The sequence below is a fragment of the Nicotiana tabacum genome, chromosome 17 (assembly GCF_000715075.1).
Source record: "Nicotiana tabacum cultivar K326 chromosome 17, ASM71507v2, whole genome shotgun sequence".
Lineage (NCBI taxonomy): Eukaryota > Viridiplantae > Streptophyta > Magnoliopsida > Solanales > Solanaceae > Nicotiana > Nicotiana tabacum.
Window position 1 is genome coordinate 103,850,446 of NC_134096.1, and position 24,454 is coordinate 103,874,899.

Here is a 24,454-nt window from a genome sequence, read left to right on the forward strand (position 1 = left end):
GTATGGAGATTTTGATGATATCGCTAAATGTGTGAGTTTATGCCTGAAAGACGTTCTATTCCTTAGGTTGTGGATTGTGTCGGTTATTCCCCATTTGGCGACTATTCTTGTGTGTCATGGGATGGGGTTATTGTGGATCCTTGAAAGGTTGTTGGCCCAGTATAGTAGGATCAGAATCGGCTTAAGGTCCGTTGATGGGTCTAATGTGGGTGTGTGCTCTACATCAGGCCGGATGTGTTCATTCAACATAGTGTTGCTTATGAAGGAGTCTTCGGACATTGGATGTCATTCCAGTCATCAGTTATTCCATGTAATATTCTATTGTGCCATGTGGGTTGTGAGACGGCTTGATTATTCGCACATGTGTTGAGGTCCCATGTAGCTTGTGGTTATATGTGAGCAGGATGGCTCTCGAGATACAAGTCATTTATTGCACCTTAGTTGTGCTTGGGTTTCGTGGCGTATGGCACTATCCGTCTCCCCAGGATTTGTATTGTGCGCTTAGCATGCTTATGGTCGATATTCGGTATTTCGTAGGTATAAGCATTGTTGGTTGATAGGTATTCCCTTATTTGTTTTCATGGGTGGATCAGGTTGCACGCCACAATAGTGAGATGTTGAGTACGGTTCCATATATTTATTTCTGTGTATTTTGTTTCTCATTCACTGAGGAGAGTTCATAGTGTCTGTTCGACCGTTTTATTTGTTATATGAGCTAGGAAGTTCCATTCCAGAGTTCGCTTTTCCTTATATATCGCATTCGAGTTGTATCCTGTTGGCGCATTGTTGGTGTCGTACGAGATCTTGGTCAGTGTTTAGGTGGCTTATTGCCTGTGTAACTTATACTGGGTGAGACGAGACTATTGGACCTGAAATCAGTGCAATCATATTTATATAAGGTATATTAAAGAGAGAATATCGTTATTCAATTCAGAATAAGGTAATGGTTCTTGTCAGGAGGGAGACTCCATAAATTATTGATTCGGTAGGTGGTTGTGAGTTTCTACACGTCTCTTTCATCGTGGCAGTATTGCGAGAGTTGGAACAGGATTTATATACGTCATGAGATGTATTGCGGGCGTCAAATTCATGAAATTGCAGCTATCGTAGTCGGAGGATGTTATTATGGGTAACTGACTTATGTGGTGCATGGTATGATTTCAGCATAGATGCAGGATCATGTTTTGGTACAGTGTGTGGCGATTGGCATGATGTTCGTGTATTAGGATCGGATCTTGTAAAGAAATTCGGAAGTTGGAGTTTGGTTCTAAGGCTTATTGACTAAATAAAAGGGAGGACCTTCAGTCTGGCTCGAGATGATGTGCCCAACTGGGTTGTGATGGAACGAGTAGGTGCACAAGGTGTTAAACAGTAAATTTGGACAACTCCGGAGCAATGCTTAGCACATTCGAGGATGAACGTATGTTTAAGTAGGAGAGAATATAATGACCCGACCGGTTGTTTTGATCTCTAGCGCGTCGTTTGGCAGTTTGAGGCCTTGAGTAGCTTCACTTCAGGTATATTGACTTGTATGTGTGGCTGGAATTAAATTTTGGGAAGTTCGGAGTTAAATTGGAAGGAAAATTCTAGTTTCGGAAGCTTTAAGTTGGAGGAATTGGCTAAGATTGGACTTTTGAGTAAACGACCTCGGAATCAGGATTTGAAGATTCCAATAGGTTTGTATGATGATTTCTTACTTGGGCGTATGTTTGGGCTGAGTATTGGATCACCCGGCAGCATTTCTGCGCTTATTATGGAAGGTTGGTATTTTAAAAGTTTAAGAAATTCTTAAGTTTGACTTGAAGTGGATTTTAATATTACCAATGTCCGTTTGGGATTCCGAGTCTTGGAATAGTTTTGTTATGTCATTTATGACTTGTGTGCAAAATTTGGGGTCAATCGGACTTGATTTGATAGGTTTCGGCGTCAAATATAGAAGTTTGAAGTTTTAAAGTTCATTAAGCTTGAATTGGAGTGTGATTTGTGGTTTTAGCATTGTTTGATGTGATTTGAAGGCTCGACTAAGTTCGTATTGTATTTTGGGACATTTTGGTATATTTGGTTAAGGTCCCGAGGGCCTCGGGTGGATTCCAGATGGTTAACAGATTTATTTTGGACTTAGGAGATGCTGAAGCTGGGCAGCAGCTGGTGTGACTGCTTATGCAGAAGTTTTGTAGCAGAAGCGAGGTGAGGTCCACAGAAGCGACATGGGCATCCTGGGCATGAAGTCGCAGAAGCGGAGGTGGGTAGCACACTTGTGTGTGCGCAGAAGCAAGGTCAGGGCCGCAGGTGCAAGAATTTGCGGAGATGCACTAGGGTGTGTCGCACCTGCGGTTGCGCAGGAGCGGAAGAATTTTCACAGGTGCGATGGTCTGCTGGCAATGGTCTTCCGAAGAAGCGAGGAAGCTTCCGCCGAATCGGAACCGCAGAAGCGGTCAAATGACCGCAGATGCGAAAAGTCGTCTGGGCAGTGAAGTTTTGATAAAAATGGGTTTTGGCTTATTTTATCTCAAATCTTCCATGGGAGCTGGGGTTGGCGCGATTTTGGAGGAGCTTCTTTGCCACCCATCACTAGGTAAGTGATTCCTTCACGTTGTGAGTTAAATACATGGTTATGTATAGATTTTTAACATGGAAATTAGTAAAAACTTGAGATTTTGAAGAAAAATCTAGAAATTGTTATTTTTGGAATTGACCACGAAATTGGACATGAAATTTGAGATAAGTTATATATTTGAGTTCGTGATGTTATGGGTAGAATTTATCTTCGAAAATTTTCGAAATCCGGGCACGTGGGCCCGAGGGTGGATTTTATCGACTTTTCGAGCGGAGTTGGGAATTTGTTTAAAATGATTAATTATGGGTATTATAGTATATTTTGATGGGTTTGCACATTTGTTGAATAGTTTTGGATCGACGGGCTTTTAGTTTGAGGTGTTAGAGAGGCTTTGGAGCCGGTTATGAAAGTTCGGAGCGAGGTAAGTCTCATGTCTAATCTTGTGAGGGAAAACTACCCCTAGGTGATATTTATTATTATGTTCAACTAGTTGTGGGTGCTACGTACGCACGAGGTGACGAGAGTCCGTACGTAGCTATAGCATGTTTATGTCCGGGTAGACCTAGGATCTTATCATGTAATATTTAAATTATTTGAGCTCATGATGCTGACATTAACTAATCGAAGTTATAAATGAAATTGATTTAGAAATAATTATATGTATACTAGGCCAAGCCTTAACACTTTGAGTTGTGGGTAATTTATTTGAGAAAAGGTAAAGATTATATCCATTTTGTACCCATTTACGGTGTTGTAAACACGTGTCTTATAATTCGGTAACTTCCTTCCTTTTCCTGTGGAGCAGGCCAAATGCCTCGGCAGTATATAGGTGCATCTATGGTTCGTGTCGCTCGAACCTCGGCAGTGTACATATTATTCTGGATCGGGCCGAATGACCTCGGCAGAATCGTGCGTTATATCGCTTGTAGCTCGAATATTTATGAGTTAACCTCTCTACTGATGCTCAGCATTTTATATGGTACTCCGGATTTATTGATGATGGCACTTGACAACATTTGAAACTATTAAGATAGAATACAAGATTGAGAAATTCATACTTTAAAGAAAATAGTTGGAAACTTTTGAGATTTACATATTTACTTCACTATTGCGGTGCACTTTATACCTGTTATGGATTATTATATTATTTGCTTGGACCTCTAGTAAGTGTCGATGTCGACCCCTCATCACTACTTCTCCGGGGTTAGGCTAGATACTTACTGGGTACGCATTGATTTATGTACTCATGCTGCACTTCTGCACTAAATGTGCAGTATCTGACAGGTTCATTGATGATCAACTTGGCGCTTAGGCGTACCTGTTGAGGAGACTTCATGTGATCTGCATTCTAGGCTATACAACGCAGTCCACTGAGTTTCCATTGTACTATTTATTTTATTCTATCTTATTACATTTGGGACAGATGTTGTACTATTATTGCACTCCTTAGAAAATGCTCAAGCACTTGTGACACCGGGTTTTGGGGGTTCCTACAGGTTTTTCGTTATTGTAATTGTGTAAAATCTATTTCATACGATTTAATTAAGAAAAATTATGATTTCAAACACTTAAATGAGTAAATAAATTGATAAATCACTGTGGGCTTACCTGACGACGGTGTTAGGCGCCACCACGACCTTTAGCAAATTTTGGGTCGTTACATTAATCGCCCGTATTGGTTTGAGAAGATGAACCTTGATGTCTATTGATCATTTACACATATTCTCGTATACTTGCCTTCTGTGTGAGAGCTATCATGTTGGCACATGAGTTGTCCGTGCAGTTATAAGTCATTGTTATTGTTGGCAAGTGAGTGATCCGTGCGGATATTAGATATTTGTCACTCTCTTGGCACGTAAATCGTCTGTGTTATTATGAATTGTAATATGGGCACAAGATACCAAGTGATTAGGGTGCACCAATTAAGACCCGTGATTTATGATTTTGAGATTTGGTACCTCATGAAAATTCTTGGATAAACCTGGTGTGAAAGCGGTTGTTCATATTGAGTTGTTACTTGTTTTTCTTTATTTGGTTTCACCGATTTTAAATTGTGTTCAGTTTACTCTACAGTGTTATTACTTATTGTGTCTCGTTGTTAACAGTTGCTTTTAGTTCCTATTACAATCATTGTATTATTATTGTCATCATGCCTAACTTTATATTGATATTGTTCCTTGTTAGTTTTACAATTATACTTGTTCAGGTTGTTTAGTCCAGTGGGTGTCTTGACTGTTCCTCGTCACTATTCCACTGAGGTTAGTCATGATACTTATTGGGTACCGCTATGATGTACTCATGCTACGCTTCTGCATATTTTTGTGCAGATCCAAGTACCTCGGATGTTGTTGATTATTAGCTAGTTGGTCGAGCATTACTATGGAGACTCAAGGTAAACCTGTCGTCGCGTTCGCAGGCCTTGGAGTCACCTTTTGAAACTTCATCTTGTTTTGTTTATTTTTCTTCCGGAACAGATGTATTTAGGAATTTTCTAGCAAACTCAGTAGAGTTTATGACTTGTACTACCGGTTTCGGGGTTGTAAGTTTTGTATAGAGATTACTATTTCACATTTAATTGTTGTTGGTTGAATTTTATTATTAATTCAGTAAGTGTTAAGCTTACCTAGTCCCTAAGACTATGTGCCATTACGACATCTTAAGGAAGAAAATTGGGGTCGTGACATTCATAGGAGTCATTATGCATGCCAAGGGCTGTATGAGGTCTAAAGTTGATTGATTTTAACCAATGGAATAAAGCAGCTATTTGCAAATTGTTGTGGGCAGTTTCTTCAAGGAAAGAGTCTTTATGGATGCAATGGATACATGGCTTCTACATAAAAAAATAAAGACCTAGTTGCTATGAAGACTCCTCCATAAGCAAGCTAGCTAGTAAGAAAAATTTTCAATGCAAGGAGCTGGTTTGACAATGGGAACTTTATGGTGGAACTCCAAAAATGCAGTACTCATGGTGGCTTTAGCTTAAAGAAAGTTTAACTATCTTTCCAGCCACAGTGACATAAAGTACTATGGAAACATCTTACTATAGGAGCGAGACAGGTGCCCCTAGCATCAGTTCATCCTTTGGCTAACTATTAAACAAAGGCTAGCCACTGCTGAAAAACTAGAGAAATGGGGGATAAATGTTCCCATGGACGGTGTGATGTGTTCAATAGGTGTTACAGAATCACTAATGAATATATTCTTTGAATGCAACTATGCAAGGCACATCTGGACCTCTTTACTGAGATGGATGGGTGAGAATAAACAACCCAAGACATGGAATGAGGAAGTGGACTGGATCTCCAAGAGGAGTCGAGGAAGTATTGCAAGAGCAAAAATACTGGCATGGTTTATTTGTTGCAATGGTATATCACATATGGAGTGAACGAAATGCTAGAAGATTCCAGAATGAAAGACATGAGAGTCACCACAGACTTAGAGAAATTGTTCTCCAACTACACAATTGAGGGCAGAATTACAGAAAATGGAGGAAGATATTAGAAAGTTTGTTATCCTAATAGCATGTATGTCAGTAAATACAAATAGTGAATGCTTATTAGATAGGTAGGAATAAAGGTGGCTAGTTCTAGAGTCCAAATAGAACTAGCAGATGTATATATGGGTGAATAAAATCTTTTTTTTTTGACCAAAAATGGTCACTCAACTTGAATAATTGGTTATCAAAGTCATCGGTTTTTTTCGGTCTTTCAAAAGTCACTAGTGATTTTCACCGGATTTTATATTTTTCGGTGAGATTTTATACCGTGATAAGTTTAATTTTCAGAAAAAATAATTTAAAACTTATTTAGAACCTGGACTATTTCAGAACTCAATTCAACACTAAACGACCCAATACCTGACCCGACATGTTCCTTTTTATTCTTAAAAATGCTTAAACGTTCATATTTTCAATTACCCAGAGTTAAGTGAGCATCTGACGATCAACTCATAAAGCAATCAATGTTTAGTATCGTCACCTCAAGAAAGATTATATGAAAAATGTTACACTTGTGAAATGAGTGGTATTTTGTACGACAAAAGTTACAGTATATACTTATGTCCCTAGTCTTGTTAGAAAAGAGACGATATTAAATTAACGCAAAGGACAGCACAAACTGAAAATTTTCAAATATTTATATAAACATCAGCACAGAAACAAAAAGAAAATTGGCAAGCCTTAATTCTATTAGCACTTCTCCTCATTTCTTTAATGAAATATTTATTTATCTAAAAGGGAAAAAGAAAAAGAAACTTCTGGCTTGGCCTAAGAAGCAACCACCACTTTTTGAAAAGATATCAAAGTTATGGTCAAGGATACATGAGAAACATCCTAGTGTTCCTGTGTTGTCTCTCTTTGTCTATCTATTATTTTTATTTTATTTTTTAAATATTAAGATGACATGCCAAATATCTGAATAGTATTTTTGTATATCTAGAAAACATCTGCCTTGGCCTAACAGGTAGTATTACTTATGGGGTAAGCAGGCCACCTTTTTTATTTGGAGCAGATATTGAATTCATGGTCAAAGATACATTAGAAACATCTTGATGATCACAAATACCTCTCTGGTATGCAATTCTTGGCCACTACTTTTTTTCTTCCCTTTATACAATTTAGTGTATTATTAATGTTGTCACAAGTCTGACTCTTTAAGTCACTTAACCAATATTTACCAAACTCGCCAAAAAGATTTAAGAAAAAAAGTAGGGGAGGGTCCGATATATTAAATTAATGATTTGATTAGAAATATTATCACCAAAAATTATAGTTTAGTGATATTTATGTGAGTTTTCTATACGGTAAGTGTGCATTTGATCCTTACTACTTTCTTTCCTTTCATGCTGATATCCAATCTTCTATCCCCTTATATAATAGAAAAAGAAATTATAAAATTGTCAAAAATATTACCTCAAGGACAATTCAAACATATAACTTCTTTTTAAAATTTATTTCTCCAAAACATTTTGACTACCTAAAATGAAATAAACCAAATCTAAATGCTTACTTAAAACAATTTGTGTGGGTAGAATGTTAAATTAGTAGATATAACGAACCAAATCTTGATGTAAAGGAACCCAACCAAAAGATCTATAGCCTCTCATTTCAACAATTTCGTTTTATTATAATAAAACTTTTGCAAATATGACTGGAATGTTCTTTGCAAAAAACACATGGCGATGCGTGGAAGACTTTAATAGATCCGACCCTTTTCTACCAGAAGCATCTTCCCTTGAATCCTAAGGCCAAGGGAACTCAAAAAAAACTTTAACTTGTGGCCACCAAAATTTTACATTATTTTATTTCCGCCCCTACAGTCCTGGCCACATATTTGTGGTCCTAATCGGATCCATTTTTAACACCCAACCCCCTCGCCTCTCCCACCTACGCCTTTATGTTTGTATATATAAGGAGTAAAAGTATAAAGTATTTTGTATTTACGTAAGATCCAGAGATGTGTCACATTCAGAGATGTAATATATATAGTTTATGCTAATACAAGTATTAGTAACTATTTTCACGACTCGAACCCGTGACCTATAAGTCACACAATATAAATAATTTTACCATTGCTCCGAGATTTTACTTCCGCACGTATAAATAGTGTAGTGGAAAAATACCTACGTATTCATATTCAATATTTGCTCCGAACTAAATTGACTTTTCAAGGTTAAATAATAAAATAATACTATAAAAATACAATTTAATTATAATTAAATTATGTAGAGGTTTATGTGCAAATAAAATCTTATATTTATTGATTTAGTTTAAACATTAAGACCGACACATCATACTTGAGCTATTAGATTTACATTTTATCCTTTTTATAAAATTAATACTTGCATGGAATACCCGTTTTAGATTAATACGTGCTACATTTATACACTAATGAATCTGGCTTTAGTAGTAAATCTCCTTGATTTAACTTTCTATATATATTAAAATTAAAATATTAGTTATGATTTTTATCATGATCACAAAGAAGATACAAACATCAGCACAACACAACCCTAATGTCATATACGTTAAACTGCTAATTTAGATAACCTAATCTATATATTTTTAGTCCGTTTTGGCCAAGCTGTAAAAATCAGCTTAATTTGAAAAGTGTTTTTATCAAAAGTACTTTTCTCAAAAGTACTTTTGGTGAGAAACAGGTTGTGTTTGGTTAATTAATTTAAAAAGCACTTCTGAGTAGCAATTAGTGTTTGGCCAAGCTTTAAAAAACTCCTTTTAAGTGTATTTTTCTCAAAAATATTTTTTTTAAAAGTGCTTTTGGAGAGAAACTACTTTTTTATTATTTCTCCAAAACTGCTTCTGGTTCTCCTCAAAAACACTTTTTTTCTTTCAAAAACTTGGTCAAACACCTTAATTTTAGAAGAAAAAAAAATACTTTTGACAAAAAAAATATTTTTGCCTCAAAAAAAACCTTGGCCAAACAGGCTTTAACTTTGTTGCACCAAAAATTTAATTGAATGAAAGAAATAAATGAATAAATGGGTGAGGTGGATAAATGACGGGTGGTGAGTGGTTGTGACATGGAGAAAAAGTGTAAAGACAAAGTCCATCATCTGATATGAATAGAGTATTGTTATACTCCGTACAACTCATCAAACATCTCATCCTCAACCCTCCTCCACACAAAAAACAATATGCACCACACTTTCTTCTCCTTGTTACTTCCTTTGTTTCAATTTAAATGAAATAGTTTGACTCGATATAAAGTTTAAAAAAAAAAACTTTTAAAATTTATAAGTTGTGGTCTTAAAAGTTTAAAAAGTAAAAGTTTTGTAATGTCATAACATTTGTATGGTTATAAAAGCTTCTTATTAAGGATAAAATGAGTAAAATGAAGAATTTAAAGTTCAATTATTTTTAAATTTAAAAATATATTATTTATTTTGAAACAGACAAAAAAGAAAAGTACCTTATCTAATTTGTAACAAATGGATTATATATTTTTTTCGTATTTCTTTTATCTACATGATCCACAACTGTTGGCTTTCCCTATTCCCCTCTCCTTTTTTTATTTCTTGTCCTCTTATTTTAAAGGCCATAGATATTTTAGCAGTTCTCTTCCTAAATATCATTATTTTTTGGAAAAAAGAATAAATGAACTAGTATTTTAGCAGTACTATTCGTTATTTAGCTGGATGTTTTTTGTGTCGTTTCTTGGGGTGTGGAAGGTTATCTACGGGTCCTATGAAGTTAACATCGGGGTCTTAGATTCTTTTGGGAAAATATCAGTTATGTCTATTTATAAGTAGCGCATTATCAAAAATTGTCAATTCATAAAATATTACTAATATTAGTTAAATATTACCAATATTAGCCAAATGGCTATTTGTAGCAAAAAAGGTCAAATTTTTGCTTTCTTTTGAGTATGTGTTATTAGAATAGATTGGATACATCTTAAGGAGTTTGAATCTCAGTTTTGGGATGATTTGGTGAGGTTTTGAGGTGGTTTGTATTGAAAATTCGAAGTAAAAATTGAACATGAAAAAAATGATATGTGTATCATACTGTGTATCATTTGTGTATCACATATGTATCATATTTGTATCAATTGTATATCACATGTACACCTTTGTGTGAGATACATGCGTGATATATGTGTCGCAGAAGTATTTTTTGAACTCGATTTAATTACGAATTTTGATACAAAACCAATCCAAATCACCTCCAATCTTCCTCAAATTTTGTATATTGACTTATCTATATGTTTTCAATGAATTTCAACTAAAAGTTCCTTTTTTGCTTAGATTTTTGGAATATTGTATTTTATTTTTTTGTATTTCATCACCTTATTTGCTACCTCATCTATGAAATTTTCTTTCTGTCTTGCATCTAATGTTGCTAATCACGTTTAAAAATATGGAAGAAGATTTTTGCATGTGATTCTTCGAGAGAAAGAACCTTATTTATTTGGTTTTTTAATTTTTATATGTACTTGGCTAGTTTTGGTAAGTCTATGACTAATGGCTAGAGGTTGGTAAGTTGAGACTTATTTGGGACATTTGTGTAAGTTCTGTCACACCTCCCCTTTTCCTAGGGATGGGTTTTTTTTTTCAATTTAAGTAACATTATTCGAAATGAGATTATTTATTTAATCAGAGTCGCCACTTGGGATAATTTCTGGTGTCCCAAGTCACCGGTTTATTTGAAATCCCAAATCGAGGAAGTTTTGACTCCGAATTATGGTCCGCGAACACAGAAGACCGGGTAAGGAATTCTGTTAACCAAAGAGAAGGTGTGAGGCACTCTCGGATTCCATAGTTTTAGCACGGTCGCTTTAATCATACCTGGCTTAATTAAATTATTTAATTACTCATTTTAGAACCTATGTACATTTACCTTTTTACCGCTTTTAATTGCTTTATTATTCGTAATTATGGAATTATCTTGAATCGAATCACGCGTACGTGTATTCATTTTGTTTGGTATGTCATGAATCATGTCAAGCGTACGTGTACACAATTAATAACACTTTATTATTTTTAAGATTGTTTTGTCAAAGTTGCGCGAACGCATACTTTGCCTTTAATTTGGGAATTCGTAACTATGTCACGCGAACATGTACATAATCACAATAATTGATTAAAGTGTACCTAAAGCCTTCTACGAATTAAGAATTATTTTTTCAAAAAAAAAAAGTTTTGATATTATTGTGAAGCTAAAGTTGTGGACGAGAAAGGTGATATAATTTGGCTATGAATTATGACGAGTGAATTACACTTGTGAATTATTACTTCGAACCCAAAAGTAATTTATTTGGCCCAATGACCTGATGGTCCACTTTACCAATTCATCTTTTACCTTCTTCAGTCTTAAAACACATGGACCAAAATTCTTCTAGTTTTAATTAGTCATGTCATTCAACTTTCTTTGCAATTTCTAAAATCATCCAAATACAGTAGCCAACAGAAAACCATTTTTATGCAAAACTAATGCAGCAAATATATAAAACACTCAAAAACAAGGCAAATATAAACATGAAACGGGCAGTAAAGAACAAGAAATTGAACTTCTTTTTTTTTTAATGAAAACTATTTCTTGTACATTACTAGATTAATAAGGTTGACAACTTTAAATAGCAGATTGTTGCATTAGTACCCACAGATGCATTAACCAAGAAAACCAATATTATATAGAATAGGAGAGAAGCTTAAAAGACATATACCCTAGAAGTTAAATTTATAATAGTTGGCAGAGACATTTCTATTATGGCTGCACTCCAACAAGGTTACAAATGATCTTGTGTTCTAACTAATTTTCAATGAATTTTGAATATAAGAACCCTGCCTAAAAATAAAAGGTTTCTGCATATATAAACCTAACAATCAAGAAATTTTCGTTCATTTTTGACATTTATGTCCAAATAATTGGAACGCTATGCTTCCTAATAACTACATCATAAAGTCAAGTACCTTGAGAACTCTAAGCCATTAGCAGCAAATAAGCTCTTGTGGGAGAATAAAGATAAGACCGCGCCTTTTTAACCCCCCAGGACACTTGCGACATTTTTTTTTTTTTAGATTTTAAACTCCTATACTAAAACTTTTGCCGTAAGTCACAAAATTAATGAAGTTGAGCAAAGCATAATAGTACCAAATTTCTCAAAATATTATAACTCTAAAATATATTGAATACAAACTCATATCTTAACATGCTAATTCAACTTAAATAAGTAGACCAAGAACAGTAGGACATTTGATAAACAAAGCACAAATTTTATTAAAACAGTAAGTGAAAAGGACGAACCTTAGAGACAACGAAAATACAGATAAAAATTTCTGAGTGATGGAACTTGAACTAAGATCAAATTTGGCTACGAAAAGAAACTTTTCCGGTGACCTTAAGCTGCCGATTTCAAGCTCTTCTTTTAGCTACTCTTAAACTCTCTTTCTCCTTTATGATCAAAGTTTTCTCTTTTTCAAAAAAAAATCTCCCAGATGTTTCTTTGCTCTCAATCTCGTTTTTCTTTTTTTTTTTTCTAGTTTTCCTTTTGTTTTTCAGATCCCCTCTCTTTAGTGGAGAAAATGATATTAAATAGCAAAGTTTGTTGGATGGTTCCCGTCATCTCCCCATGAAAATCGGGTATCCAGGTTATAGTGGGTGCTTTTTTTTTTTTTTACAGAAGAGGGGATCGTGGGTTTTTGTATGTTGTTTAAAGTTCAAAAGTCAATATGTGCATGGGGTAATTTTGAGGGGAGACGTGAGGGAGGTGGGATTAACATGAGATTTATTAGGGAGTTAGTTGTGGAATAGGAAAGAATTTTCTTATCCTTTTTGAACATAGAAACCAATTGCCAAGACTACTTAATCAAATATTAAAATAATAAAGCAAAAAATAATTATTTATACTAATATGAAAGAAATTATTCAAAAATAAATCACTACCTACTAAAGCCTATAATAATAGAGTACGTACTTATTTGAACAACACCTAAGTAAGAATATTAATTAACTACTTTATATTAAAAATAATAATAATAAAAAAAAATAAAATAAAATAAAAGGTATTAGTTAATTATTTTTAGATTAGAGAAATATAAGAAGAAAACAGAAATTAAATATTTAAACTAGAATTTAAATGACACTAAAAAAAAATTATTAAAGTCACTAGATTACTTATTAATATTCTAATTAAAAGAAACTATATATTTTTCTTTGTAAACTTTCTTTTTTTTTCTTTTTAACCAATAGAAATAAAACTCGTAGTCTAAGAAGGTGAATATATATATATATATATATATATATATATATATATATATATATATATATATATATATATATATATATATATATATATATATATATATTCAATTTTTCCAAATAAATTCTACTAAAAGTGAGTTAAAAGTTTAAACTATTAATATTAGATCTATAGGAAATATTTACACTAAAATGATAAAGAATTTGGGTGTGGTCAAAATTAGTTGTTCACAGCATGCCCCTCTTTGCTTGGAAACATGAAGAGTTTTCAGGCAAAGAAAAATGAACAAGGTGACTGATTTTTGACCTCACTATTATTTAAAAAGGAAAAGAAGAGAAAAGAAAAGGTTGCGACCGAGCCTTGGCTTTAGGCAGCCTACATATCCCGGGTTATAAGGGAATCAGGTCATGTGTAATTCAAGTGGAAGAAGAGTGATGGAGTATGCTTAGATGGAGAATCGAGCGAAGTTCCGTCGAGGTTCTGGTCCACGGTTCCTACTATTACAGCAAAATGAATAGAAAATTACATACTCTTAAAATCTAGGAGTTACAAAATTCCTAACTAAAAGTCATCTGGAGTCTAGTCTTGATTCTTGAGTTGCTTCTCCCATTGACTTTAGACTGAAACTTGATGCTCTCGATGCAACAGACTATGAAATATTCTCACAAGCTTGTTTCTTGATCTGATGATGAGAAGATGGATCTTGAGACCCTATGTCTTCGCATGCATTATGTCGAAGTTGGTTGCGGCTGGTGTTGAGATCAAAGGTTCCACTTTCTTTTGGCAAGAGTTGGAATCTTATTTTTGCACATCCAATCCGTGCTTTGCAGAAAAACCTACAGGCCATCACAAACAAACAAAACGAACAAAAATTTCCTGCCCCAGTTTGCACTAGAAAATTTTTGTGAGTTATTGAAAATACATTAAACTATCTTTGCTATTGCAAAATAAAGAATTGTAAAAGACCTTTTTTTTTTTTGATAATAGGGGATGTCGTACCCTATGTTAATAAGATGAATGGCAACCAAGGGATGTAGTATGCTGGCAATAAGATGAGGCTGGTGGCACTCTCAGATGCTACTAGGGAATGTCGTATCCTATGTTGGCACTAAAATGTAACCAGGGGATGTAGTACCCTGTGTTTGGAAATAAGATGAGGTTCGTGTCTCTCTGAGATGCTACTAGGGAATGTCGTACCCTATATTGGCAAAACGTAATGCAGCCAGGGGGTGTAGTACCTTGTGTTGGCAATAAGATGAGGCTCGTGGCACTCTAAGATGCTACTAGGGAATGTCGTACCCTATGTTGGCACTAAAATATAACCAGGGGATGTAGTACCCTGTGTTTGGCAATAAGATGAGGTTCGTGGCTCTCTGAGATGCTACTAGGGAATGTCGTACCCTATGTTGGCACTAAAATGCAACCAGAGGATGTAGTACCCTGTGTTTGGCAGTAAGATGAGGCTCGTGGCACTCTGAGATGCTACTAGGAAATGTCGTATCCTATGTTAGCAATGAGAAATGCAACCAGGGGATGTAGTACTATGTGTTGGCAATAAGGTGAGGCTCGTAGCCCTCGGGATGCTACTAGGGAATGTCGTACCCTATGTTTGCAAAAAAAAATGAGGCTCGTAGCACTCTAAGATGCTACTAGGGAATGGCGTATCCTATGTAGGCAATAAATAATGCAGCCAGGGGATGTAGTACCCTATATTGAAGATAGGGTATTGATTCTCTATAATGAAACTAAAAATAACATGATTACATGTATATTAGGAGAAAATCAAGGATTTGAGAACTTCACTTGGTGGTGTTCGTCTTTTCACGAACTGTTTTCCTAAAATTGTTATGTTTCTGTTCTAAACAAAGAAAGATTTGTTAGTTTTAAAATGGTGGTCGGTTTGTGGCCTTGATTTCTTGGGCGACTTGACCTTGCGTCTATTTACACTTGTTAGAAAAACTGACTCCGTCGATGATTGTACAAGTTGCAGAGAGATTCTGTCTTTTCTTTCTGGAGATCTTCTTTCTCAACATCAAAACCTAAACCATTTTGCGCCTATCACCATTTGTGTTCATGGTGCAAATGACCTTGCTTCCCAAAAATCTTTTAACTGAGTAACTTTTGTTGACCCTTGGAACATTGTTCAGTCCTTCCAGTCTTTTTCTCGTCAAGGAAAATCGCAGATGGCTTTATGCCTTTTCCTATACGGTTTATGCCCAGCAATCTTTGCTTTATATGACGGGGAAACTGTAACCAATTTTGCGGCCTTTTCTTTGCTTTGCTTTGACAAGATTATACTGAAAGGGACTCAAAAAAAGTAATGCGAAAGAAAACAAGAAGGTGAACTAATAGATATTACAACTTAATCAAGAAGTGTCCCTTTCAGAAGAAAAAATAAGAAAGGACTTATCTGAAGGAAATATGTTGACTTCAATGAACATGACATGCACTTTGGATTGGATGCCCGATCCGTTTGAACCGTCTAATTCTCGAAATCTGTTGTAAACTTCACTTTGAAACTGAGTTCTTTGTCTTAACCATGGTTGTGTCGGGATATACGAAGCCTTAAATCGATCAATGATGCCCTTTTGGGTTTTCACCAATTGACCTCTCTCATTTGTCTTTTTCTCAACTCACCATTGCCTTATAGTGCCCGTGAGGGTTTTTACCAATAAGACTCTCTCATTTATTTTTCTCTCTTTACAATGACTGAGGCATCACCCTAGTATACTGACTTAGCATTCTCGAAAGTTGATCAGAAGGTCTTAGTAGGGAAAGGTAAAAATAAATATTCAACTGAATTACAACTTTTGGACCCATTTTGATGGAACAACCATCGAAAATAAAATAAAACCATGCCCCAGTTTATTTGAATACTGGGGACATGTGGATTTTTGTTTTGGTGTGACCGAACCCCAGAGTGAGGCTGCCTACGTATCCTTTCGGAATCAGGTCAGACGTAGTTCAATTAACATGATTTTTTTTTTAACTACATTGGTTCCAAAAGAGGGGAAAACAAAGAAATATAAACAAGGCTTCAAAGGGATAACTAGGGTTGACCAGTGTTTGGGTAGCGAGAATGATAGCCTTTCGTCATCCCAACCTGAGAATGCTAAATATAAGAATGCCCCAACATAGCCATGTCATACATAGTATCTCTTGATCGCATCTGCGTTGACGGATATATCAGTCACCTTTCCTTCTATATCTACCAAGTGTAGAGCTCCTTTTGACAATACTTTCTTGACGAGGTAAGGACCTTGCCAATTTGGGGCGAACTTTCCTTTTGCTTCTACCTGGTGCGGAAAGATACGTTTCAAAACAAGTTGTCCTACCTCGAATTGTCTTGGGTGCACTTTCTTATTGTAAGCGCGTGCCATTCTTTGTTGGTATAACTGACCAAAACAAACTGCCACCAAATGCTTTTCATCAATCAAATTCAACTGTTCCAATCGGGACTTCACCCATTCAGTGTCCTCAATCCCTGCTTCAATAATGATTCGGAGAGAGGGAATCTCAATTTCAGTAGGTATGACCGCTTCAGTTCCATAAACCAATAAGTAGGGTGTTGTGCCAACTGATGTACGGACAGTTGTCCGGTATCCCAAAAGAGCAAAAGGTAGTTTCTCGTGCCATTGTCTAGACCTTTGGATCATCTTCCTAAGAATATTCTTGATGTTCTTATTCGCAGCTTTAACAGCTCCATTAGCTTTGGGACGGTAAGGAGTAGAATTGCGATGCTCAATTTTAAATTGTTCATATACCTCCTTCATCAGATGACTATTCAAATTAGCAGCATTATCTGTAATAATGGTTTTTGGAATACCAAAACGACAGATGATATTGGAGTGAACAAAGTCTACTACTGCTTTCTTAGTAACTGCTTTCAATGTAATAGCTTCCACCCATTTCGTGAAGTAATCAATTGCAACCAAGATGAATCTGTGCCCATTTGAAGCTTTTGGCTCGATTGGGCCAATGACGTCCATTCCCCAAGCAACAAAAGGCCAAGGAGCCAACATAGGATACAACTCTGAAGGTGGCGAATGAATCAAATCACTGTGAATCTAACACTGGTGGCACTTGCGAACAAAACGAAAGCAATCTCGTTCCATAGTAAGCCAATAATATCCTGCCCGAAGGATTTTCTTTGCTAGAACATATCCATTCATGTGCGGACCACAAACTCCCGAATGCACCTCATTCATAATTATTTCAGCTTCTTTGGCATCCACATATCTCAACAAATTCAAATCCAGAGTTCTTTTGTATAGGATTTCTCCACTCGAAAAGAAACCATTAGAGAGTCGCCTAATAGTTCTCTTTTGATCCCTGTTAGCATGTTCCGGATATTCTCTTGTTTTCAGAAACTTTTTAATATCACGATACCATGGTTCACCATCTGGTTCTGCTTCAATTGTATTGCAATAACCATATTGATACCGAATTTGAATTTCTAATGGGTCAATGTGAGTATTACCCGGATATGGAAGCATTGAGGCTAGGGTGGCCAAGGCATCAACTAATTCATTGTGAAACCTGGGAATGTACCTGAATTCGATGGACTTGAACCTTTTGCTAAGATCCTCCACACATTGTCTATATGGAATGAGCTTGATGTCTCGAGTCTCTCAATCACCTTGAGCCTGCCGAATAAGCAAATCTGAATCTCCCATCACCAACAATTCATGCACATTTAGATTTATTGCCATGTTCAGACCCATGATGCAAGCTTCATAATCTGCTGTGTTGTTTGTACAGAAAAAACGAAGTCGCACCATAGCAGGGTAATGTTACCCAGTAGGTGATACTAGAATTGTCCCAATCCCTATGCCTTTGATGTTGACAGCCCCATCAAAGTATAGTTTCCAAATTTGACTGTCATCTTGGACTACTTCTTCAACTAAATTAACCTCTTCATCTGGGAAATATGTGTTCAAAGATTCATACTCATCATCAACCGGGTTTTCTGCCAGATGATCAGCCAAAGCTTGTGCCTTCATGGCAGTGCAAGTGACATAAACAATATCAAACTCTGTGAGCAAGATTTGCCACTTTGCTAATTTGCCTGTTGGCATCGGCTTCTGAAAGATGTACTTCAGGGGATCCATTCGGGATATGAGGTAAGTTGTATAGGCCAAAAGATAATGCCTAAGCTTCTGGGCGACCCAGGTTAAGGCGCAACATGTCCTTTCCAAAAGAGTGTATTTGGCCTCATAAGTGGTGAACTTTTTGCTCAAATAATACATTGCTTGTTCTCTTTTGCCTGTGGCATCATGTTGACCCAGAACACAACCAAAAGAACTATCCATTACTGACAGATATAAAAACAGAGGCCTATCAGGTTCCGGCGGGACCAAAACAGGGGGATTTGACAAATATTCCTTGATCTTATTAAAAGCTTTTTGGCACTCATCTGTCCACTTGATAGCGGCGTTCTTTTTCAACAACTTAAAAATAGGCTCACATTTGGTTGTAAGCTGCGAGATGAACCAGCTAATGTAATTCAACCTCCAGAGTAAACTCATGACTTCTGTTTTGTTCTTCGGGGGAGGCAGCTCTCGAATGGTCTTTATCTTGGAGGGATCTAACTCAATGCCTCTTCGACTAACTATAAAACCCAAAAGCTTCCCAGAAGGAACTCCAAATGCACATTTGGCTGGATTGAGTTTGAGATTGTACCTTCGTAGCCTTCCAAAGAACTTTTTCAAGTCTTGCACATGGTAAGCTTGTGTTATCGACTTAATGATCACATCATCAACGTACACTTCAATCTCTTTATGCATCATGTCATGGAATATGGTAGTCATGGCTCTCATGTAAGTTGCCCCTGTATTCTTCAAACCGAATGGCATGACCCTATAACAATAAGTTCCCCATGGAGTTGTGAAGGTGGTCTTTTCTGCATCTTCTTTATCCATCAGAATTTGGTGATATCCGGCATAACAATCCACAAAAGATTGGATTTCATGTTTAGCACAATTATCAACAAGGATATGAATGTTGGGTAAAGGAAAGTTGTCCTTTGGACTTGCTTTGTTTAAATCCCTATAGTCAACACAAACTCTGATTTTCCCATCCTTCTTTGGCACTGGCACAACATTTGCTAACCATGTAGTGTATCGGACGACCCTGATCACATTTGCACTTAGTTGCTTTGTGATTTCTTCTTTAATCTTATCACTCATATCTGTCTTCAACTTCCTTTGTTTTTGCTGGATTGGTGGAAAATTAGGATGTGTGGGAAGCTTATGGACCACTAGATCGGCACTCAAACCCGGCATGTCATCATACGATCAAGCAAATACATCTCTGTACTCGAACAAAACTTGAATTATGGCATCTCTCATATTTTGTTCAGTATGAATGCTTATTTTTGTTTCTCTGGTTTCTTCAGGACTTCCCAGGTTAATTGCCTCAGTTTCATTTAAGTTAGGCTTAGGCTTATTCTCAAATTGATCCAATTCCCTTTTTATTTCTCTAAAAGCCTCATCTTCGTCATACTCAACTTCTTGATTCATTATTTCGAGATTAAACAACTTTTTAAGATCTGGGCATGAATTTCGCGTGCATGTCATGTATTTAAAGCCAGCATTATCGAAACTGAAAATGATAAGAAATTAACAAAAATTAGGGAAATAAAAAGATAGAATTTTACTACGAAAATGGAACTTCATTTCATTGAATTTGAAAGGATAGAAGGGTTAACATCACAGCAAAGCAATTAAACTAAAATATCTGGATTACAACCCTTAAAATAATCCAAACATAGAAAAAACAACAAAATAAGCTACCAAGACTCTTTTCTGATGGGAAGAGGAGTTGCTTCCCAGTTGCTGAGCGAGGTATCTAGACCAATCAGTTGAACACTTGCACGGCTAGGGCCCTCCCCAACTTGAACCATATTGATCTCATAGAACATCTCCTTGAGACCCTGGCAAACTCCGTCAATGTCATCCTGAGTAGAAGGATTTTGGACTTCTTCAAATTGTGGCTTAACAAAAGAGTAGGCAATGTGAGGGATTGGTTTGGACAGATTCCAACCATTCTTTTTGCGAGCCTTGGCTCTATCTATGTCAGATGATGTTGGTTTAAAGCCCAAGCCAAATGTATTTTTCTTTGAAAATGGAGCAATGGGGTTCACCATTCCTTGTAGAGAGGATCCCAATCCTTTTCCTGGTTCATAGCCGTTCCTCAATATCAGCGAAGCTACCATCATAGATGTGGCTGAAAGACGAGGATGCAGAATTGGTTTTCCTTCTTCCACTTGGTCCACCTCAATCACCTCAAATGCTTGATATATGATAGATTCACATCCTTCCTTGGCCTCGATATATGGAATGGACGAGTCTTTATAGACGGATGAGTCGTCCTCCCCATGAACAATAATTTCTTGCCCGTCACACTCGAATTTGACTATTTGATGTAGGGTGGATGGTACAGCTCTGGCCATATGGATCCACGGCCTTCCCAAAAGAAAATTATAGGAAGTTTCCATATCTAACACTTGAAAGACAATGTTAAAATCAACCGGGCCGATTGTCATGGTGAGTTCGATTTCCCCAATAGTGTCTCTTTTTGAACCATCAAAAGCTCTGATGCTGACATTACTGGTTCGAATTCTGTTAGTGTTGATGTTCAGCTGTTGTAGAGTAGAAAGAGGACACACATCTACACTTGAGCCTCCTTCAATCATGACTCCTTTTACGTAGTGCCCTTCACATTTGACCATAAGATGCAAAGCTCTATTGTGGCCAGCCCCTTCCTCAGGCAAATCATCATCGCTGAAAGTAATTTTATTTACTTCAAAGAATCTTTCAGCCATTTTTTCTAGGTGATTCACCGTTGACTTTTCTGAGACATATGCCTCATTCAAAGTTTTGATCAACACACGACGATGCTCTTCTGAATGCAAAAGCAGAGATAACAAAGATATCTGAGCAGGAGTTTTCCTTAGTTGGTCAATGATTGAGTAGTCTTGCAATTTCATCTTCTTAAGGAATTCCTCCGCTTCTTTTTCTGCAACGGGTTCTTTCACTGGCAAATGACTTTCCCTGGCTTGCTTAGCTTTTCTCAATTCCTCTGGTGAATAACACCTTCCAGAGCGGGTCAAGCCCCCTATTTCACCTGTTTCTTCAACTATCTCTTTTCCTTTGTATGTCATGACAGTCTTGTTATAATTCCAGGGAATAGCTTTTGTGTTTGTCACTAGGAGTTGGGCAACAGGTCGGATCACGACTGGCTCTGTTATATTCCTCAAACCATTATTCGGAATGATCTTTTGAATGCCTCCGGGGATGTAAAGTTTTGGCCCACCCAATTGAACCTCAACCTTTTTTGTGCTTCCAGGAACATAGAGAATCGTTTTTTCAGAACATGCCAAGTTCAAACTAGAACTCGCACCTTTCACCATCAACGGTGTTAATTGCGGCGGGCTCACTATCACTTTTGGTTCTGGCCCTATGGTTCTAACAACCATCTCTGTCTTGCCAAACTGCTTATAATCCCGATCATCATAAATAATCCCAATAAAATGTGTATTATCATGAGTTGGGAGCGGATTGTTTGTGATATTAGGAGTATCCTCATTGTTTGTTACCACAATTACCTTTGCTTCAATCAAATTTTCAATGGCTTTCTTTAATGTCCAACAGTTTTCAGTACTATGCCCTTGGGTGTTAGAGTGATACTCACATCTTGCATTTGAGTCAAAACCTTTTGAATTTGGATTCACATAACGCGGCATAATAGGTTCAATCAACTTCAACTGCATCAACTTTCGAAATAGGCTTGTATACGATTCTCCAATTGGGGTGAACTCTTTCTTTGGCTCCTGTTCTCTCACATATTCTTGTCGGGGACGAGGATTATATGGTGCCTGAAAATTCGGCCGGAGTTGACGGGAGCCTTGTGGAATCGGTGCCCGCCATTGTTGGTGATTGGGAGGCCTAGCATAAGCCTGAGCATTAAACACTGTGTATTGTTGCAGGGGAACTGAGTATCGGGGACCTTGAGGCGGATAATAATGTTGAAGAGAATTGGATAGTCCTTGTTGGAATTGCACGTAAGAAGGAGCTATTCCTCTTTGAACTCCCCCGAACCCAGATGCCATCATGGATCCTTCCTCCTTCTTTTTCCGATTTCCGAAATTGCCTGACCCGCTTTGAATTGCTTGTGTGGTTGCCTTAAGGTCTGCCTGACTCACAATTTTGCCTGACTTCATACCATTCTCAACTATTTCACCAATATTAATCGCCTCAGCAAAAGGTTTACCGATGGCGGCCAAATGTAATGGAGGTAATCTGGATCCTGAGCTTGGAGAAAATAGTCAATCATTTCTGCCTCTTTCATTGGTGGTTTGACCCTAGCAGCCTGCTCTCTCCACTTGATTGCATATTCTCTGAAGCTTTCTGTTGGTTTCTTCTTTATGTTGACGAGAGAGGAGCGGTCTGGCACTATATCAATATTGTACTGAAACTGTTGGACAAAATCTTGAGCCATGTCATTCCAAACGTGCCAGTGAGAGATGTCTTGATCTATGAACCACTCTGAAGCAATTCCTGTCAAACTTTCCCCAAAATAAGCCATGAGCAATTCTTCTTTGCCTCCCGCTCCCCTTAGTTGGTTACAATACCTCTTCAAATGGGCAACGGGATCACCATGCCCATCATACTTGTCAAACTTGGGGGTCTTGAAGCCTGGTGGCAAATGAACATGGGGAAACATGCATAGATCGTTAAACGAAACACTCTTGTGGCCCCCCAAACCCTGTATGTTTCTCATGGTTTGTTCCAAGCTCTTCATTTTTCTGGTCATTTCCTCTTGTTCCATATTCTTTTCGGGCTTTTCGATCTCAATTGGGAACACGTTATGAGGAGTGTGCTTGTATGAATCTGGAACCTTTAAAGTCAGTTCTGGAGAGTAATGTTGGGCATCATGAGCATCCAGCTGTGGATCATTATTGGACTTTTGAGCAAGAGCCAGTTGAGGGACAGTGAAAGTATGGACAATGGGTATAGTAGGTGGGTCATTTCTGAGGGGTGCGATTGGAGGACGTGGAATGGAGGTACTGGGGATAGTGGGAAGGTTAAAGCTCGGACTGAATCTAGGTTGGTACAATGGGTTACTTGTTATGGAGATAGGCACTTGAGTGGCAACTGACACATTATGAAGATTGTCCGAAGGCCCTATGGGTAGTGAGGGCGGTGCTTGTCCATTCACCCAGGCTTGGTACATCTCTGCCAATTGTTGTTTCAACACTCTTACTTCTTCAACCAGTCCTGAACCTTGTTCAACCAATTGTCCATGGACATCATCATTATCTGACTCATTCTCACTGTTGTTTGCCATTCTACTTTTTCCTTTTGATCTCGTGTTGTAAGGGTGAGTCGCCAGTTTAAACCACAAACCAACCACCTCTGTTTTACTTTATCTTTTAAAATGACAAACAACAAACGTGTTAGAGTTAGGCATTTTGCAGATATTAATCACACATTATATGTCATGCACCTAATGCCATTTTCATTTCTAAAATGATCTTGGAAGGCTTTATGCTTCATCCCGGCTTATTGATTTATTGGTTTATTTTCATCTTGAATTTAACGGGTTTTTTTTTAATCATTTTTTTAAAGATTAATTATGGTTATGATCGCATCCGATGAGGATTGTCTACGTATCATGACGCCGCATGAATCAGACCATTACGTAGTTCAGGGGAAAACAATAATATATTTTTTTTTAACAAAACGAAATAATACAATAACAGAAAGGACATTATATTGAAAATAACTTACCAGACTCTGACAAGACTAAAAGACAGCGATTTTAAAGATTCAACAATGACTCAAACTAAAACATAACTACTACATAAAAAGTTCTAACAACTACGACTATAATTCAACTCCACAATCTTCTGGCTTTCAAACACTGGAACATCTGCTCATGGTGGGGCTTGCCCTGGTTGACCCCCTAATGTACGGTACATCCTTTCTAACTCTGCTGCAAGATGACGGGCAAAAGTAGGTGCATGCTCCAAAAACTTCTCATAATCCATCCCTTGGCAGTTCACATAACTTTGAGCGGTATAAACAGCCAAATTATGAACTTGCTCTTTGAAGTACTGGAAATTCTGGTCTCGATCTTGTAACTGCTGCTGGCGAGTGGTGGCTATCTCCCTTATGTG

The 24,454-nt window shown here is 37.0% G+C and overlaps 1 protein-coding gene across 1 annotated transcript; it reads right to left on the minus strand.

Annotated features, from left to right (window-relative positions):
• Positions 1 to 20,062: 20,062 nt before the first annotated feature.
• LOC142172015 (uncharacterized) lies at positions 20,063 to 23,622 on the minus strand. Its single transcript, XM_075235767.1, has 2 exons — positions 22,745 to 23,622; positions 20,063 to 22,574 (listed from the first exon to the last, which is right to left on the minus strand). The coding sequence occupies exons 1-2, from the start codon at positions 23,620 to 23,622 to the stop codon at positions 20,063 to 20,065; spliced, it is 3,390 nt and encodes a 1,129-aa protein (XP_075091868.1).
• Between the last annotated feature and the right edge of the window lie 832 nt (positions 23,623 to 24,454).

Coding starts and splice junctions, on each gene's coding strand:
- LOC142172015 (XM_075235767.1), bottom strand. CDS start 23,622: ATGGCAAACAACAGTGAGAATGAGTCAGATAATGATGATGTCCATGGA. Junction 22,575..22,744: donor GATTTTGTCCAACAGTTTCA/GTACAATATTGA, acceptor CTCAGGATCCAG/ATTACCTCCATTACATTTGG.